The 21,410-nt window shown below is 36.7% G+C and overlaps 1 protein-coding gene across 2 annotated transcripts in view; it reads left to right on the top strand.

Annotated features, from left to right (window-relative positions):
• LOC110382301 (ATP-dependent RNA helicase DHX30) overlaps positions 1-20,972 on the top strand; it is a 29,872-nt gene extending 8,900 nt beyond the window's left edge. For both annotated transcript variants that reach the window (XM_064041190.1, XM_064041191.1), the window contains exons 11-23: positions 64-220; positions 845-1,004; positions 2,227-2,381; positions 2,831-2,994; positions 3,440-3,520; positions 4,033-4,105; positions 5,611-5,747; positions 6,158-6,346; positions 10,859-11,023; positions 11,587-11,788; positions 13,683-13,872; positions 15,037-15,104; positions 20,723-20,972. In XM_064041190.1, the coding sequence (XP_063897260.1) occupies positions 64-220; positions 845-1,004; positions 2,227-2,381; positions 2,831-2,994; positions 3,440-3,520; positions 4,033-4,105; positions 5,611-5,747; positions 6,158-6,346; positions 10,859-11,023; positions 11,587-11,788; positions 13,683-13,872; positions 15,037-15,104; positions 20,723-20,939 (1,958 nt within the window). In that variant the 3' untranslated portion in view covers positions 20,940-20,972. The remainder of the gene's footprint in view (positions 1-63; positions 221-844; positions 1,005-2,226; positions 2,382-2,830; positions 2,995-3,439; positions 3,521-4,032; positions 4,106-5,610; positions 5,748-6,157; positions 6,347-10,858; positions 11,024-11,586; positions 11,789-13,682; positions 13,873-15,036; positions 15,105-20,722) is intronic.
• The last annotated feature ends 438 nt before the right edge of the window (positions 20,973-21,410 follow it).

Below are 21,410 nucleotides of genomic sequence, written 5' to 3'. Positions count from 1 at the left end.
CGTCTATGTTTTAACGTAAAAGCAACCTTATTACTATAACAATAAAGTCTAAATTTCCCACAGGACTACAAGGATGTTCGCACGTGATCATCGACGAAGCTCACGAACGTGACGTGAACACTGACATCACGTTACTTCTGCTGAAGAAGGCGCTGGACCTCAATGAGGCACTCAAAGTCGTTGTTATGAGTGCTACGCTTGATACTGGAGTGTTTACCAGGTAAAGTAAAAATCAATGCTAGGTACTGGTACTACTATGTACTGTGTAAGAAAATAATAATTTTAATATATTCTAAAGATTGGCGTAGCAAATCCTACTTCCTACTAATTTTATAAAAGTGAAAGTTTGTGAGAATGTATGGATGTATGTTTGTTATTCTTTCACTCAAAAACGGCTAGACCGAATTGAATGTAATTTGGTAATTTTGGTATGTAGATAGATGATAACCTGGATTAACACAAGGGCTACTTTTTATCAACACACCACGCGTGCTAAGCCGCGTGCGGAAGCTTGTTAAGCAATAAATTTTTGGGTGTGTACAAAAATGGGTGAATTGTATTGAAAAAAATATGTACATATAATTTTCAGCAATTTTATCGACCCCCTGCTACTCTGCAGACTATATCGACTAAAGAAAATATTTCAATTCCCATTTATCGAAAGATAAACCCTCTTTAAAAATCATAGCAGTCCCATGGGACACGGGTGAAGCCGCTGACGGTAACTTGTTATGTAGAGGTATTGTGAAATAGCCAAAAAGTGCAATCAGTATAAAATTACACTACACCAATCTCTTCTATATTCTCAAAGTAATCCCTTACAATATTTTATCTCCTATTTCAGTTATTTCAACCCGTGCCCAGTGATCGAAGTGCCGGGCCGAACGTTTCCAGTGGAAGTCTCGTATTTAGATGATATACAGAAAAAAATCGGTGTCGGCCTGCCTTTTACTGAGGAGGTTTGTGCCAAAGAGGATGGCAGGCCTCAAGTTAAATGTCAAGAGGTGAGTTGCTATTTACGCCCTAAACAGTTAAAAACATATTAAACAGTTTGTTTGAGTGTGAAAATTCATAGTTAACACTTTTTTTAAGACTGACTGACTGGCGTTTAAGTTGTCGGTAACCTTGATCAGATTGGTATGACAATTTCTGCAGAAGGTAATTTACATTGAAGGGTGAATATACAATGTGTCCCGGGGATAAGTGACCGCCCGAAATTTTTTGAATATTTGTACAAAATTAAGGATAATTTCCTTTATATTTGGGACTTACCGCCTTTGGTTTTTTTTAATGATTTTTAGTAAATACTGTGACGTGCTGCAGTTTTTTTAAGATATTTCCTAAGTTTTACATCTTTTAAATTCTTTTTCTTTATTGACTAGCCGACATCATAGTTTATCAATTAAAATTATCAAACATAACAAAAATGTAATAAAACATTTATTAGACAAAAAAGAAAATAAAAATTCAAAGAAAATAACGCCTTTTTTTCAGTTTTTTCAAAATAAGTCCAATAAATGCCCCCTTAATATCACTTTCTTTTAATTTATTAATAAACTACATGATATTTCCTACAATAGCTCACAACAATGTTTGCTGCTATTTCAAACAAATGCAAAAATACAGTCAGTTGAACTTTGAAAAAAAAGAGCAAAGCCTGTTATTAACAGGCCTGACAATAAAAAATTTTTAATGATTTTTTTCAAAAATATATATGAAATTATCCTTAATTTTGTACAAATATTCAAAAAATTTCGGGCGGTCACTTATCCCCGGGACACATTGTATATATTTTTAGAACTTTCAAGAGACTGACCCTTGAGGTTATATCGGTTTTTCTTCTCAAAATAGTCAGATAAGAAATACCTCCTCATCTAGTTTAAAATATATCGACATATGTTCGAGTGTTTTATAAAACAAATATTTGATTTGTGATATGACGGTCACCCATCCACAATGGTCACCGGACCGCGCCAAATGCCGCTTAACCTTATGATCTAATGGCCCGTGTGACTGTTACTTAGCCACAAACTCCTCACTTTATTTCTATCTACACATACATTTTTTTTAATCATATTGGGCTAACAAACTGTAGATTCACTGTATGATATATTAAGTCATCTACACGATAGAAGAAAAAGATAGAAAAGAATACAAACATCAAAATCGATAACCTCTTCATTTTTGCGAAGTCGGTTAAAAATATGATCTACCAAACTATTCCAGGTAGCCGAACTAATAAAAGTAATAGATAGCAAAGAGAAAGAAGGCGCTATACTAGTGTTCCTCCCGGGTTGGTCTGAGATCAAGTTAACAAAACAACTGCTAGAAGAACATTATGGAAACTCACCTATGCATATGATTCTGCCTGTACATTCTAGGTAAGTTATTTGGCTAGCCGTTTCCTTAGTAGTTTAATCAGCTTTTGACCTTTAGCGTAGGTCACAAGGAGTAAAACTCACCTCATAAAGAGAAAGAACGAGCGGTAATTATCACGTTTGCTCGAGCCGGATTGGCGGTTTAAAACTTTATTTATTTATTATTTATTTTACTTAAGCCCAGGTTTCTTCAAAATGATTTCCTTCACCTTATCTCACCTCATCTGTGTCCAAGATATTACTACACTTTAGTAAGTACATATAACTTAGAAATGTTATATTGATACTCCCCCGGCCTGAACCTGAGCTCGCACTTTCGTACTTTAACTACCATGACTTATTATCAAAGTTACTAAACAATTTACTCGTAAAAGGAGTAATCTGAAATACCTAAATTATTTTAATTTGAAGAAAAAACTTATTTAATAGGAAACTTAATTATTATTTTTCAGATTATCAACAACAGATCAAGCGAAAATGTTTTCAACTCCACCTCAAGGCGTTCGGAAGATAGTTCTAGCGACAAATGTAGCAGAAACGTCTGTAACTATCCCGGATGTAGTTTACGTGATAGATAGCGGAGCGCATAAGGAGAATAGGATTAAAGAAGGCACTGGTATGTATGGGATAGTTGAGCATCGATCAAGGGTAGTTTGTAACTATTTTAGGTATATCTTTCCACCAATAGAATTTCAAGGCGTGAAAGTGATAGTCTACAAAAATAACATAAGGGTAATGGTAGAAACTGCAATTATAAGAAAGATATTAATAACTATCCCAGATCTAGTTTTACGTTAACAATGTACAAACTCGGATAAATAAATGGGTTACAACTACCATAGTTAATTGTAACTTGTCAGATTGGTTATATAGGAGAATTCTTAGCGCAAACTTTGTACTCACTTTTAATTATTGGACCACAAGAAGTACTTATTTATACGTCTACGTCTGTATAAGTCAGTTACGTCACAGAAAATTACTCACATATTTCTTACCAAAGAGATATTGACTTACGTAATATTAGTACAATTAATAACATAGGTATCATCTTATGCTTTCAGGCACAGCAAGCTTAGAAACTGTGTGGGTATCCCTAGCGAGTGCTAAGCAGAGAGCCGGCCGAGCGGGGAGAGTGCAACCAGGTAAATAAAACCAAAAATAAAATGTTTTGAAATGCTTTTTCAATCCATATGGAATAAATGCATTTTGAGTAAAAAAAAAGTATTAAGTATACGTAAAAAGTCGTGGTGGCCTAGTGGGCAAAGAACCAACCTCTCGAGTATGAGGGCGCGGGTTCGATTCCAGGTCAGGCAAGTACCAATGCAACTTTTCTAAGTTTGTATGTACTTTCTAAGTATATCTTAGACACCAATGACTGTGTTTCGGATGGCACGTTAAACTGTAGGTCCCGGCTGTCATTGAACATCCTTGGCAGTCGTTACGGGTAGTCAGAAGCCAGTAAGTCTGACACCAGTCTAACCAGGGGGTATTGAGTTGCCCGGGTAACTGGGTTGAGGAGGTCAGGCAGGGCAGTCGCTCCTTGTAAAGCACTGGTACTCAGCTACATCCGGTTAGACTGGAAGCCGACCCCAACATAGATTGGGAAAAAGGCTCGGAGGATTTTAAGTATACCATAATATTATGTCGATTTTAGGTCATTGCTACAGAATGTACACAAAAGAAAAGGAAGCAGAGTTCGCTCCACATTCAACTCCTGAAATATTAAGGTAAAATCGTAAAAAATATAAACCGTTATCTTATTATTTTCGTTTGTATTTAGAGCCTGTCCAGATAAAGCGTTTTACGCGCGTGTCTACTCGCGCGTTCTCGAGTTACTAGAGCTACATACATTCCGTCCAGATGCTCTCGCGCGTTACCTCACACGCGCGTAAAACGCTTGCAATGAGCGGGACTCTCGACTCGCTCGTTTTACGCGCGTGCGCCGCGCGAGTCGAGATACTCCGGCGCCATTGCAGCGTCCAGTACTACGCGCGTATTCGGTTAAAAATGGAGCGTGAAAACTTTGACACGGAACTTTTTATTGACGAAATTGAGAAAAGGGTAGCTATTTGGGATATAGAATCATTTATTTATTTATTTATTCTTCAACCTTATCACTAACATTACAGATATACAATCCAATGCGTTAGTGAGGCACTTATATTATTTTTTTACAAAATTAAGCACATTCGAAATGTTTACACAAAATAAAATTGAAAACTATAACAATAAAATAATAAAATTAAACAATAAAAACAAAAGTATTACAAGCCTAATCTACATAACATAATATAAATAAAATCATCTTTGCGAGTTCACTGAACCGGCAAGAAAAAATGACAATACTTTTCTGGATTTCGTTAATAGTACGGATCGCTCGCGTGAGAGGCGTTTTGGCCAGTAGGTTGGTCCTGGCGGTCGGGACTGACAGCAGTGGCGGGCGCCGTCGCCTCTCCACGTAGCGGTCCGGCACACAGAGACACAAGTACCGTAGTACTCCGGGATTGTACTCCTTTCCACGGAGTAATTTTACTAAATAATTTATTAGAGCAAACTCTCGCCTCACCTTCAACTGGTTGTACCCGACCATACCCAGCACAAACAATGTGGGGTACATAAGCGGGTACAGCGGATACACCCCGTACAGCCTCCAGTACAAGTGGCGCGTGAACTTGTTCTGCACGCGCTCCAGCATGACAGAGTACTTGGCCTCGTGTGGAGCCCATATGACACCACCATACTCCAAGTGACTCCTAACTAGTGCGTCGTATAATACCCTTATTGTTGTTATATTCGTATAATATGAATATCATCAGATTATTCTAATAGAACCATTAAGTGTAAGAACTGAGAAGAAATAGTAGATTTGTTTTCTGTACAATAAAGCGTTTTACGCGCGTAAAACGTAGTATCTGGACGCAATAGAAATTGATACGCGCGAGTGGGCTCGCGCGTAAAACGCTTTATCTGGGCAGGCTCTTAGTAGTTGTAGTTTTCTATATGTGTGGATTTATAAGTATGTCTGAAATAAAATGAATGAAAGTTTAGTCCACACAGTCATATTCTTTGAAGTTCATAATACCATTGTTTTATATTAATTTATTTAACTAATAAATGAATAAGTATATTACGTTATTTTCAAAAATAACTTTATATTTAAAATATTACGTTTTGTAATTTACTCAAGGGTTTTCTCGTAACATAAATACAAGTATTATTTATATTTTTGCAGGATACCTTTAGTGCAAACAGTATTAGACTGCAAATCATATGCGCCAGACGAAAAGATAGCGAATTTCCTCTCACAACTACCAGAACCGCCCAGTGATAAGTCTATACAGTTTGCTGTTAATGACCTTATTGATTTAGGTAAGTTTTTCACATTATTTTAACACCATATTTTAAGCAAATAATGAATTAGTTATTATTATTTATTCACTACAACACTTAACTGCAACATTAAGACTCTTTGTTAGACTTTCTGGTTTCTTTCTACCTGTTACTACTGGCAAAAATTATTACATAGCAGCCGACAGTATAATTTACTTTCCGAAACACAGAGGAACTTCTCGTGACAAGATGGTCTTCCTTTTCACGGACCGGCCGCGACTCGTGTGGCTGTTATAAGTTTAATTATTAATTTAATTTCACCAGGGTGGATTCCAGGTTACATTTTTGGTTCAATTTAAATTGTACTTCTACAAAAAAACACTTTTAAAAATTAACTAGATAGTATTGATTTATTGGACATCAAAGCTGATAACAGTCTTATTTTTCAGGAGCCCTAACCCCCTCAGAGCAGCTAACCCGTCTAGGCAGCCTCCTATCGAGTCAAACCCTGCACCCGCGCGTCGGGCGTAGCTTGCTACACTCTGCTATCATCGGTAACGTGGTGGCCGCCACTAACGTCGCCGCGCACTGCAGCACTCAAACCGAAGTGTTTGTGAGTGCGCCTGAGAGGAGAGATGGTACACATAAACATAACATTATAGATAAAAAATCGTTTATTCAAAGTAGGCTGTATGTTCAACAATTTTTGAAGGTCAAATTTACAAAAGATAGCACTCAGAACCACTTCCTTCCTATCAGTAAAATTGTCGGTAAGTACTTTAGTTTCTTGTGACGTCATAACCATCGGCCTAGCCTTTTTCCAAATATACTGATCAGAGAATAGGTGAGTGTTTTCGGCAAATAAGTTTACCGGTCTGACGTTAGTTACTAGTGACGTCACAATCAAATCATCTGGCTAGCCTTTTCCCAACTATGTGGCCATCTGGGAAGTATTCTATCAACCCCACACCCGCGCATCGGTCGCAGCGTGCTGCACTCTGCTATCGTGGGCAACGTGGTGGCCGCCACCAACGCGGCCGCGCACTGCTGCACGCATACCGAAGTGTTTGTTAGTGCACCTGAGAGGAGAGACGGTTAGTTGATACGGCAAGTAATATTGCCGGTCTGAAGTTATATATAGATAAAAAATATATTCAATACTAGCTTCTGCCCGCGACTTCGTACGCGGATCCTGTCCCTTATGCCAGCGACTGCGGGGTCAGCAAAATTAAAGATCTGGATCGTCTGATGTTGAATTTAAAGGGCCCGTTGACGGGAAAACAACAGAATACGCAAAATCATTCGAAACGTTCTATATATTTAACTTTTGTACGTCAACGGCACTGTGCTTTTGCCGTTGACTAAACAAAACGCTAAGAACTAAAGCGCAATAGGCGTGACCATAGGGATAAAAGTAGTGATTCTAATTAGTCCGCATTTAAGTGGTTTTTCTGAACGGACCCTTAAATAACAAAGTATCTCTCAAGCATGAGTGTGTGACTGCGATTCCAGGTCTGGCAAGTACTTGCCAATGCAACTTCTCTTAATACGTATGTACTTTCTAAGAATATTTTGGCCACCAATGACCGGTTTTTGGAGGAGCTGTCTTTTCTAGTATGTCCCGGCTGTCATTGAACATCCTTGGCAGTCGTTATGGGCAGTCAGAAGCCAGTAAGTGTGACCAGTTTTACCAAGATGTATTGGGTTGAGCGGGTAACCGGGTTGTGGAGGTCAGATAGGCGGTCGTTTCTTGCAAAACACTGGTACTCAGTTGCATCGAAGCCGACATTAACGTAGTTGGGGAAAATGCTCTTGAGGTAATAACAATAATAACATTGAGATTTAACGCAACAAAGTCGGCTACAAACAAAGTACTGAGTAGGCTACCCTGTCACGAAGATAAATGGAAAAGAATACAACACTCAAATAGCATTAAAACTCGAACATTCATTCTATAAAGTTTTGTAGTAAAAGAGTAACATTGACGATGATATAGCATCACCATTGAAAGTCTGTCCTAAACTATTACCGCCTTTACCGCTTGGAGGTACTTGCAGCTTATTATATCATTATACAGTGAAATTAGAGATAGCTTTCATTTCCACATCAGTTGTTTCTGATCTTCGATTCTCATAAGTCAACAGAAAATATACATCAGATCGAACAACTTTTGCTAAAACGTCATTTAAAGTGTATTAGGGCACTTGGAGTTCAACTTCAGATGTTTTTGATCTTCGATTTTTGTAAGTCAACAGAGAGTGCTCATCAGATTGAACAACTTTTGCTAAAACGGTATTCCTATGTATGCTATCGTGTAGCTGGGTTCTTGAAGTTCCGCTTCAGGTGTTCCAGATCTTCGATTTCTATAGGTCAATAGAGAGTGCTTATTAGATTGAACAACTTTTGCTAAAACGTCATACCTTTATATGCTATAGTCTAGCTGGGCTTCTGGATTTCTACATCAGGTGTTTTAGATCTTCAATTTTTATAAGTCGACAGAGAGTGCTTATCAGATTGAACAACTTTTGTTAAAATGTCATACCCGTATATGCTACAGAGTAGCTGGGCTCTTGGGGTTCCACACCAGGTGTTTTAGATCTTCATTTTTTATAAGTCAACAGAGAGTGCTTATCAGATTGAACAACTTTTGCTAAAACGTCATACCCGTATATGCTACAGTGTAGCTGGGCTCTTGGGGTTCCACATCAGGTGTTCCAGATCTTCAAATTTATTCTCTCAACCGAAAATGCTCATCACGTGGAACAATTTGTGCCATGGCACCATTTTTGTATCTCTTATAGTTTTGTTGATCTGTTGCAGTTCTGCACCAGGTCTTCAAGTTTCGAAGATAAATTATAGCCTATATGTTGCCCCGACTTTATACCGATACAACAAAGAAAAAATCATTGAAATCCGTCCAGTAGTTCCGAAGATTAGCGTGTACAAACAAACAGACATACAGACAATTTTTTTTTTTTGGATTTGTGCTCTATTACTGTTTCTAAACCCCACCCAATTATTATTTTTTTAATATATTCAATGTACAGACACAGTTTTTTTACAGATTTATTATATGTATAGATAACAAGAAATAAAACAAAAAATGGGTAGAAAAAGAAACATACAATACAAACAGAAAGAAAGTCGTTGCTAGTGGTGTTATCTGTGAAACTGTTGAAATGTATAGACAAAATACAAATACTACAGGTCTCAGCAACAAACTTGTGCTGCTGTTAGTTGCCAAATTCAAAATGGTAAAATTATAATATTATCTATGGTTTAATCTCATCACTCCCAATAATAAGTTCTGGAAAGAACACAATATGATTATGTACCTAAATACATAGTTTCCTTGTGTGGCTAGGAAGTGGTGAAAGGCAGGCGTTTTATGGCAGTCTTTTGTAAATTTGACCTTCAAAAAGTTCGGCTCTCGCTGAAAATCAGCGCTGAGGCTTTTGTCCCGTCTGGGGTCTCAGCCTTATGCTGAGCGAGGGCCGTTTCACGCGGGTGTGACACATATTTCCCGTTATTTACCTTCTTCTCGTGTCGTGTCTCTTGTTGTAATTTCCGTACTCTGTGTTGTAATTCGTATTTTTTTTTAATCTAATTTTTGTTTTGTATTTTTTTCTTTTTTCCTTGTGTCACTCGCGTGAATAAAACGTTTTTCTTTCTTTCTTTCTCATTTTCAGCCTACTTTGAATACGTAACTTTTACCCACCCAAAACAAAAATGTGAAAGACTGCCAAGTTCGATAATATGGGAATGCTTCGCCTATAAAAGAAGTGAGATCTGAATAAGTACCAAGTTCCATACACATACCTCAGTTAAAAATAGTTACTTTTTAATGATGTTACTTGGCAAGTTTTCATACACCTTGTTATAAACCTACTAAACGCAATGAATCAAGTATTTAATTTTCTATTAAAACTTGCCAAGTAATCATCATTAAAAAGTAACTATTTTTAACTGAGGTATGTGTATGGAACTTGGTACTTATTCAGATCTCACTTCTTTTATAGGCGAAGCATTCCCATATTATCGAACTTGGCAGTCTTTCACATTTTTGTTTTGGGTGGGATTTCATTTATTTTTGTAAGGTTGTTTATTTTATTTTTTTCTTATGATGAAGTTAGTTAAAGAAATGTCTCATTTATACTATTTTTTAAATTTTTTAATATGCACTATGTTTCTTACAAAGAAATGAACTAGATTAACTAAATGGACTAGATTTACCAACTGACTGACATGACATGTTATCATAAATTATGTTCGTGGATCAAAGTTACACATTCGTTATTTTCGAAAGTGATTCACACTTGGCCGTTTTCAGATTTTTACTTTACTTTGACTAAATACAAACCTTTGTACCATTCGAAGATATATTATATAAGTAAATATAAATAAATTTAGTTCGTTTTAGTTCCTTAGGGGTATAAATTTACACCGGGTATAAAACACCTTCATTATTTTGAAACCGACTCACACTTGTCCATTTTCAGATTTTTCCCTTTACCTTGACATAAAGACCTACCTCCATGCCAAATTTCAAGTCAATACGACCATTAGTTCCTTAGGGGTATAAATTTACACCGGGTATAAAACACCTTCATTATTTTGAAACCGACTCACACTTGGCCATTTTCAGATTTTTCCCTTTACCTTGACATAAAGACCTACCTCCATGCCAAATTTCAAGTCAATACGACCATTGGAAGTGGTCTAGGTTTTTGATGAGTGAGTCAGTCAGTCAGTCAGTCAGTCAGTCAGTGAGTGTATAGTAAAAATAGCGATTTTCTGACGTCAATATCTCAAGACCTACAATAGGTATATTAATGAAATTTTGTATTTTAGATAAGTGAGGGGGTCTCAACAGATACTAGAAATTTGATATGCGTAAATAAAATAGATTTTGAGTTACAGGGGGGTCGAATTTGGCCCGAAATGGTTCGTGTAATATAACCCACGGCCGGTGTGTCGCTTTTTTTGCTCGAACTTGGCGGACACACTGCCGTGTGTCTAGATTTTAATATCCATTCTCTATATAATAAACTATCCCTTTGAAAGAGATTAAATAAAGATGAAAGTTTCACAAAAACGTGCAGTATTTAGCCAAATTACCTCCTCTAAATAATACTTAATCTTTTTTTCAGAAATCCGCGAAATAAAGCGCAAATTCAGTCCGACATCAGACTACTCAGCTCTGTACTGGATTCAGGATGAGTTCGAGAGATTGAACCAAGAAGGCGGCCGGCAAGCTAGCGACAAGTTCTGTGAGAAATACGGACTGAGAGGGGATCGACTCGGATTTATTCGATGTGAGTATGAAATATTTGTCGTTTTCCCGCGGTTTCTACAGCCCGTACCGCGATAAAATATAACCTATGTTACTCGGGAAGAGTGTAGCATTCAAATAATGAAAGAATTTTTAAAATCGATCCAGTAGTAATTAAATCTCTCTCTTTATAATACAAGGTGTTGATTTGCAAAGAAAAAAAGAGCTATTGGCTAAATCAACGCCGCGTGGATGGATCGACATAGGCTAAGCAACGCTTAGCGCGACGCAACGCTTAGTCGGACAGTGTATAGGTGACCATTTTGTCATGACGCGTGACGTTTACTTCCGTGTTTCGGAAGGTAGGATAAACTGGTGGGCTATCATTTGAAGATATCATGGCGTTTGGTAAGGGTAAATCCAGTAAATCTGACGACCAATCTTACCAAGGGATATTAGGTTGCCCGGGTAACTGGGTTGAGAAGGTCAGATAGGCAGTCGCTCCATGTATCACCATATATACTCAGCTGCATCCAGTTAAACTGCGAGCCCACCCCCAACATAAGGAAAAGGCTAGGCCGATTATGACACCCCTACAATTTTCAGCAATCTCGCTCCTCCACTTGGAACAACTCCTGAAGTCTTCCATGATAGCTCCGATGACGGAAGCCGAGGAGTTGAACCGCTTCTCCGATATTGATGAGCTGACTTCTGGAACTCTGCTGTCTGGTGCTGACTCCTTGCTGATGACGAGGAGGCATGTCAAGACTAAGGGCAAGTTGAAGACTGTTGTTGATGTTGTTACGAGGTAAGATTATTTTTACTCTACACTAATAGGTACTAGCTTTAAATAGCGGTTTCACTCGCGTTCCTTGGGTACTACTTCGCGCATCGGGATAAAAAAGCCTTCCTTGGAAGATAGGTACATAGGCGGTTAAACACTGAAAGAATTTTTGAAATCTGACCAGTAGTTCCCATGATTTTCGAGAGCTCGTTGAAGCAAACAATTAATTGTTTTAAGTTAATTTTAATATATACTAAAGAGAGGTTGTTGGTCTGTAACAGGTTTTTATTTGTACCCTAAACTCTGAAACTTCTAAATAGATTTCAAAAATTGTTTCATTTTGGTTAGCTACATTAGGTGACCCCAGGTGGCTTAGCCTATATTTAAAAGTAGTTTCCACGAGACGCGGGTGAAACCGCGGATAAAAGTTACTTTACAATATTGTCTTGAAAAAAAAAACTTTTCGATTTAGTAAATAATTGCCGCCAATGAAGTAAATACATAACGGTAGCTAATATAAGTTTTTAAGCCGCATCCAGTTAGCCTGAAAGCCGGTCCCAACATTGTTACGAAAAGGCTTGATAGATGATGAAAATAACAGTATGTAGATAGAGTACCAATAAAAACAGATACCAATGGATTTAATACTGATTAAATATAATAAACTTTGTCTACAGTACGGGTGTTCGCGCTATTATAGCAAGGGAAAGCGTAAACAGAAATATATTGAAGTCTTTAAGAAGACGAAGTACCGATACCGTGCTACGTCATTTGTAATTAAAACTGTTTTTATTTTTATGTAGAACTTTGCTAATTATTAGTTGTTGACGTAAATAGAATATCTACCTTTTATAATTTGGACATGCAAGGCAATTATTCGGGGTAATGAATTCAGTCCCTCTCGCAATTTTAGATATAGTGAATGATGTGTAGCTTTTTGAAGCAATTCAAATATTACTAGTCCTAGTAAATCCTCTATAAATGCGAAATTTTGTAAGGAAGTATACTTAAATATATTGTTTGTAACTCTTTCACGTATGAACATCTGAATGGACACAGAATAACACAGGTTACATTCTATTTGGATAACGCGACGTAGTTCCATAAAGAAGGTAGCGACTATTCCATACATAAAAAAATAATTATATTAATAGGAAACAGTAGCGTGTCAACATTGAACACATATTACAACCCATGCGAATTAACTGTGCACTTCGCTGTGAGACGTCATTCGAAGTGAATCTCTACTGAAAGCGCGTATCGACTGAACGAACATTGGGTCACACGGCAGCCGCGAAATATGAAAATATACAAGGTGTTGATTTGCATTTGTGCCATACTTCAGGAGGAGGACATAAAATACGTAAATAATCGATTGGAATTACAGTAGACGGGAAATACCTAATATGCACTGCTTCTTTTGTCATTGTAATGTCGTGGTATTTCAGAAGTAATCCAATTTTATGAATCAAATTTATGAATAATCGTTGCGTATGCTTTGTGTTTGCGTTTGTGTGACGGTGCAGCACAGTTTTAAGGCCAGAAACACACGCGCCATGCTAGATGACATTGACGAAATTCCGAAATAAAAGATAAAAAAAAATTACCTACCCATTTTTTTGTTGGTTTGGGTCGACAATAATTAACATAATTACGTCCTTGAATATGGCACGGATGCAAATCAACAGCTTGTATAAGCTCTAAATTGGTTCGCGATCGAAAATGAAGGTTTGCCGCGGTCGAACATGGCCCTCGCGACTTGAGAGCTTACGGTAAGTGCGGGGCGCCGGGTAGCGGTAGGGGATCATATTCTAGCGGAGTGCACAGTCGATTCGAACGACTTGTACCCCCAAAAAAATCTTAAGTACAAAACTTTTTTTACTATTATTACGTTATTTATATACCTTTTTCTCCGCAGCACCGGCGACAGAGCCCATATAGGCTCAGAAAGTGTGAATAAAGACGTAGTAAAACGTCATAATGTTCCCGTCCTGTTATGTTACTTCGGCGGCCAACACTCCGCAGAGCGACGTGCTCTAGTGGCTTACAGGACCAGTGTAGTGTCGCCGCATGCTGCCCTGCTGTTCCAAGCAGGGGGTGTCTTACAGGTAACTATATAGTCAGAACCCTGAGTCTGACAACCAGTCTTACCAAGGATATAACACAACGCCACTTAGCTCCCGTGCTGTTGTGTTACTTCCCGATTATAGTAAAATAATATATCGGATGTGTCGTACCTAATCACATTAAATCCTATCACAAATATTAGCCGATTATCGGCTACGGCAGCTCTGTTCTCATACAAAGAGATCGGCCAGCTGCGCAGGACATATTATAGTGCACGAGCATTTGCGCAGACACAGGTGCACTCACAATTCGTTCACTCTCATACCCCGATAGGAGGGCAATCCGACAAAACCAGAGAGAGATCACACAGGTAATCTATACTAATATGATCAAGAGGAAGTATCCGAAACTACTTAACCAATTTTTGAAAAACTAGTAGGAAACAGCCAGTTATTTTATAAATGTGAAAATAAATATATTTGTATGACCGTCTATCGAGCTTTCACACCAAAGCAAACTCTAGTCTGAAACTGCATAGAACAAGTTACGACAGGAACCACTAAACCATCTAAGCTCCATTCAAACTGTACAATACAATTTATACTGTAACCTTGCAGAATTAAGAACCATTTTGCCATATCACTGCTCTTTTGAAATAAAGTTGATGCCGCAGTTAGTAATATACTAAATCGGAATTAGGTATGACCACATTTTCACATAGATTTCGTTATCAAATACACGTAATATAAACCTCAATAAACATGATTTTGAAACCACAATATTATAATACCTAAAATATTAAATTAACTATGTGTCACTAAGGAAAGTTTATTAAGGAGGAAAAACCCAAAATTGTATGTAATATTTCACACTTATTACATCAGCATTGTTAGTTTTTTTGGTTCTCCGCAGTTGCACATATGTACTTAAATTTTTGTTTTACCTTATTTATTTGGGGAAAAATCCACAAACCAACATACTATATTTTACCTTTTTTATGGGAAATCATCAAATGACCCCTCTCGCTGTGGGTGCAGCGTGAGGTAGTGTCAGACTCTTACTGACTAAAACCCACCATGTTCCTTCTTAAGCCCTTTATGTACCAGGGCCGAGGTAACTCTTTCGAACAATCCCGCAGCCTATCATATACATACCTGAGTTTGTAATATCACTATTTTCAAGAGATATTTTTTTCTTTGTTACAGAATGATGAAGGTGATAATTCAGTGTTGAGTTTTAAGAAACATCGTTTTTCTATCAATGTGCCTAGAAGGTAAGAACTACTCATTAACTATACTATATCCTACTAATATTATAAATGTGATAGCTTATGGGCTTAGAGAATTGACGCTTTAATTATTCCTTAACGTCTTAATAGATTTTGATAAAACTTGGCACCTAAATAACACATACCTATATCCATATTTCTTTGTATTCTCCTAATGATATACAATGAAGATTATTTTATTTTATGCTACTTGTTTCCTAGTCATGTAAGTACATAGTTTCCTCAAGTGGATGAAACTACGCCAAACAGTTAGAATTAAATACGTTTAAGAATCTTTGACCGCACTTCACGGAATTTTGCATTTCCTTATTTAATCCGACTAAAGGAATAAACACTCAAAATTCCCAGTAACTCTTCATAATAAGGGTCCTCCGAATTCCCAAACGATTTCTAAACAATCCCAATAATTTGATATCGTCACTGCATTTTACTGAAAAACCGAAAAGAAGGAAAGTCTTGCCAATTTATAAGTAAATGCGAAATTATCTCTGTTTGTTGGACTTTCACGCCAAAATGACTTAACCGACTTACATGAAATTTGCCACTCATCTTACATTTAAAAAGGGCATCTGTTATTTTATATAGTTATCATCATCTCAGCCATAGGACGTCCACTGCTGAACATAGGCCTCCCCCTTAGATCTCCACAGATACCTGTTGGAGGCGACCTGCATCCAGCGTCGACGGCGACCTATATAAAGACGTCTGTCCATCTTGTTTTATATATCAATTCATTATACTGTAATACAGTAGTACATTATACTGTAATTGTAATACTGTTCTAAAAAGAGTAACCATCGAGTATCTTGCCCGTTCTTCTCCAAAGGAAGCTACTTTTGGAATAATCAACTAGAATCAAACTTATTTTTACATATTATTGACTCTCATATGTGTGTATCATATATAGGGAATGCAATCCCGATCCCGCGGGATCCCGATCTCGCGAGATCTCGTGTAATTTTTCGGGATCAATCCCGACGCATCATATGACGAGATCCCGTTCGAGATTGACGGGATTGGGCGGCAGTGGTCAGCGACGCAACACACACACAACCAAGTCGATTTGCACGTATATCTACGTCCACGAGCTTAGACGAATTAGAATCTACCATTAAAAAAGAAATGGATTTGTTTGAGTGTGGAGGAACAAGCTTCACCATGCTGTTGCCAACCAGCGTTGAGTCGGAGAGGGCATTCTCAGCAGCGGGGTACATTGCAATGGACATTAGATGCCGTTTAGCAGATGAAACTATTAATACCCTTTGTTTTTTAAGGAGTCATTTTCAAAATCACTCTTTTTCCTAATTCCCTTGAAATAAGCATTGAATAATAATTGTTTTGATTACCTAATTTACCTACGTTAATTTCCTTACAACCTGATTATTATTTAGTTGGTAAGATTAAAGAATAAAGGTTTTTATTTTCTTTCGAGTAATATGTTATTTTAATTAACCTAACTATCACAAACAAGCAGTCATTAGCTTTTTCAGTCATCAGATTTTTTTTTTAATTAGACGGGATCCCGAAAATTCCGGGATCCCGCGGGATTGATATTTCTAATCCCGCGGGATCCCGAATTTGCAATCTCGAGTCGGGATTGCATTCCCTAATCATATATGTGCTTGTTAAGACTGAAATGAAATAAATGATTTGGCTTTGACCGGCTACTTTTTAGCCGAGTACGAAACAAGTTCCCTCAGGATACGATTGGAACCACGGGGAACAGTTAGTTCACGTTAAATAATTTCTAAGCAATAGGTACTTTAGAAACCTAGACTATAAAGTCTGAAATCACAAGCCCGCATTGAGCAAGCGTGGTGATTAACGCTCAATCTTTCTCCGTGTGAAAGGAGGCCGCAGCCCAGCAGTGGGACGATAAAAAGGCTGTAACAGTAGCAGGTACCTACTACTTCGCTATCGACTAAGCATTTTACAGAAAAACCAATAGGTAGGAAAAAAAAGGAAAATAAAATATCCCCATACCATATTATTTTTTTAATAGTAAATTCCCTATGATTTACTATTCTAGTTATTCAAAGAATTCAATTGAAATATGCCTAATTAGATGAAGTCATTAGTTTTCCTATTAGTTAGTTATATCGTAGGCTTTTTTGACCTAAAAGGCTATCAATTAAAAAATATTTATTCCGCGTAAAATACATAGTTTCCTAGAAATATGATTATGAAAAAACCGACTCCAAAAACAAAACATGTAACGCTTAATGACCAATACATAATTTTTGGAATACCATTTATATTTTATATTATCGACTTTTAAGTTATTAGTGACCAGGAATATAATAAGCCTTTTATATTTATTGAGTTATAAACTTTGATCAGGCGCCATTAAAAATGGTTTCTTTAAGTTTTTCATATTCTTTCCACAATCGTTTATTTTACAACTAAGTAAGACCATTAAACCATTCAGTATTTTCTTTTGGAAAAAGAAATGATTATTTTATAGACTTTCATTAAAAATAGTAAAATTTTTGATTCCGATTTTCTTGCATTTACGATAGTTTGACAATAATAGAAGAATCAAATGAATTTTCCATAGATTACGTTAAAAAAAAGAAAGATATATTCTGTAGTTAACAAATACGTCACTCATTCCGTCAGACCAAGTGCATATCTGACATCACATGATTATAGTTAAGGAAAAAATTTCAATATTATTTCGAAAAATATTCCTAAGTTACGTGCGTAAAAGATAAACATAACGATAGTGATATTTAGTTATTTGGACGTGTTTTTTTCCTTAATCTTATATTTGTAGTGCTAATTAAGAATTTTATTGATTATGATAAAACATAATAAGAAGAAGCAACATACTATACATATAATATCTATTTAGCGGGCTTTCCTGGCTGCACCCTTTAGGAAAAAAACAGGGTTCTAATCTAATTTTATCAGTTATAAATGATTTTGTTCAAGCTACCTACTATAAATAAATAAGATATTCGCTTTAATTTTACTGTTCCTTTACTATTGTGTACATGAACTTTACTTCCCTAGTATCCCAATTCCTTAAAAAAAAACACAAAAATAAATGAAAACAACAAAAAAATTCTTAACTCATATCGACATATTTACTTGGTTGCAACCAAACCTTATACTTAAGCATATACCTTTTCTCAACTATGTAGGGATCAGCTTCCAGTCTAACCGGATGCAGCTAAGTAACTATCTATATTTTACATGGAAATGCCGCCTATCTGACCTCTGCCCAGTTACCTGGGCAACCCGATAGCCCATTGTAAGACTGGCTGTCAGACTTTGTGGCTTCTGACTACCAATAACAACAAAATGTTATAATATCACATAGAATTCTGATGCTAAGTAAATATTAATATTCTCAGAATAGCTAAGAATTAATCAGAATTGAATATAAACCTTGATTATCAGAAAATCCCCTACTTAAGTTCACATGCGTACGCCTAATAACATAACACATATGTGTGATGTTCTACAAATCTAAATAATTATGGATCTCCCCTTTTCCATACGTACCAGTACGAAATTTCTACGTCACAAAATATAAACATAATATAGTCCTACTATCCTACAAATATTATACTTATACTTAATAGAATAGAGTCATTTATTTACCATAAACATGTATATACATACACACACGCAGGCGCATATATGTAAGATGATACAATTAAATAATATGTGCCTAAAAACATGTTTGCCACTTGCCATGGCATGCAAATATTTACAATATTAATTATGAACTATAAAATTTAAACGCGTAAGTTTGTATTATTATATTTGTATCTCTTTCATGCAAAATGTACTTAATGGATTTTGGTGAAACTTGACCGTAATATAGCTTATATACCTGAATAACATATGCACTACATTTTATCTATGTGCTTCCCGCACTCCTTAATTAATTCCGGATGGTGGCGAAACCAACTAGTATACCTAGTAAAAACAATGTAAAATGTGAATGTATTTGGGAACTCACGTTTGTAAATGCGTATAACATGTGATCAGGAAAGGAATTGGAGTAAACCCCGAATTTTACCTCATACCTACATAGTAGAATTTACCTTTGTGTGTTTATGTTCGTCACACGATGAGGAAATTATTTATCATGCCCGAATAATGTCCCATGAAATTTAACAAATCAACACCATCAATATAGGTACCTCATTCATCATCATCATTCTCCGAGCTTTTTCCCAACTATGTTGGGGTCGGCTTCCAGTCTAACTGGATGTATCTGAGTATCAGTGCTTTACAAGCAATCAATTTTTCAAATGACACAATATGGTGACATATCATAATCTGCCTATCCTTTTTATTTCCAACTATGTTGTGGTCGGCTTCCAGTCTAACCGGATTCAGCTGAGTAGGTACCAAGGAGCGACTGACCTCCTCAACCCAGTTACCCAGGCAACCCAATACTCCGTGGTAAGACTGGTCGTCAGATTTACTGACTTCTGATTACCTGTAACGTACTAAATGATCTCTCGATTGGTCAGGTACATTCGAACTATAGGTATACCTAGTAGGTACGTAGATTTCATTCATTATTTTCCCGGCATTGTCAAACATATTAATGTGTGTCAACATGAGTACGTGCTTCAAAGCCCGTATCACACTTTTTTTAACATTTATTGATCTTTTAATTCACATTCAATATTATCTTTATACCTATACCTACATAATGAGGTGACGATAAGTTTATATAGGCAGTCGCTCCTTGTAAAGCACTGGTACTCAGCTGCGGTTGATTAGACTGGAAGCCGACCCCAACGTAGATGGGAAAAGGCTAGGGAGATGAACATTGGGGAAGACCTAGAAGAAAAACACCATTCACAATGAATGTCGGCTGTGAATACGTGGACGTTTACACGATTTTCACGCGAACACCACAACCTAAACATATTTTGATTAAAATTTAGAGCAAAGTAGCTTGTTGATAGGTAAGTTACCTCAGACAGGAATATTTGTTTAATTCAATTTTGGGAAATAGTTCCCTTGGGACGGTTAAACCTTAGCTATTTAGGTACACATATTGAGCATTTAATCCGACATCGCAGTTACTTGCCATACATTTTTATCACTCATCGGTAATTTCATTCATCTTTTTCGTGATGTTTTTTTTATTATTATCTTCTGCCTCAACCCGCAGGCTATCACATTATGCACTAATTAATGACTTAAACAAAAAACTGGGTAAACCCATGTTCCAAAAGTCAAAAGCAAACGAGCTACTTTTATCTGCATGATAAAGATTTTACAAAACTTTATCGCGTTTTTGCGACTTTTTGTGGTTCAATATTAAAAACATTTTGTTAAAGTTAAATGCTTTAACTATAGATCTCAATAACATATCTTGATTTTCTTTCTGTTAACAGTGTACAAAACGTAGTCTCTGAAAAATAGATTACAGATACGTTATCGAAATCCGCAGTTTGTAGATAGGAAGGTATGTTACGTAGCATTCAACAGTTGCATCGAGATTTCAAAAAAGTGTTCCAACGCTTTTAAAAGTTGCTCGTCTGTTTAATCTTAACCTCAGAGGTCGTTTGGAAATCCCAAGATATTAAGGAAAAGGTATATTTTTTAATGAAACCGTATTTTTACAGTCAAGCGGATAAATTGCTGAAATTAAGAGAAATGCTTTGGAAGACTTTCGACTATTATATCGAGAGAGATGTCATGAATATTATTTTTGAAGACAATGAGAAAGTAAAGCATTTCAAAGTTAGGCTGATAAAAACCGTTGGAAGAGTGCTAGTGGAAGCTCACAGAGAGTACGTTGAAGGAAAATCTAGGATTGAAAATATTGAAGATTATGGATGAAATAAAATAATAAAAGAACATATTAGTCAATGATTTTGTCGTTTTATTTAACCTCCAAAAGAATGTGATGTGGGGATCCCACCTGTCACTTTAAGGTTTTACCCAATAGTTGGAATGGGTCCATCGAATGTTAAGTGTGGCAACACCAGCTTACTGTCAGGGATCGTGTAGGTAAACCTTTTTTATCAGAAGACGCCGCCCGCTATGGGAGCATAAGGCTGAGTTTCAAACTTACTGACTAAAGCCCACCATGTTTCTTCTGGAGTCTTTTGTGTACCAGGGCCGCGGTAATTCTTTCAAATGATCCCCCAGCCCAGGCAAGCTTCTAAGCTCTAGGACTTAAGAGGCCCAATGTAACCCAGTACAGATCCTACCATGGATTTTAAGGTAAAAATTGGTAGATAGGTACTTTAATTGCTTTGCGAAAATTACAATGTTGAGAGTAACTTGTTTGAAGTTGGGTCTAATTAC

This window comes from Helicoverpa armigera, chromosome 24, assembly GCF_030705265.1.
Source record: "Helicoverpa armigera isolate CAAS_96S chromosome 24, ASM3070526v1, whole genome shotgun sequence".
In the NCBI taxonomy this organism is placed as follows: Eukaryota; Metazoa; Arthropoda; class Insecta; order Lepidoptera; family Noctuidae; genus Helicoverpa; species Helicoverpa armigera.
The sequence above is the reverse complement of the archived record's forward strand: the minus strand, read 5'-3'. Positions and strand labels throughout refer to the sequence as shown.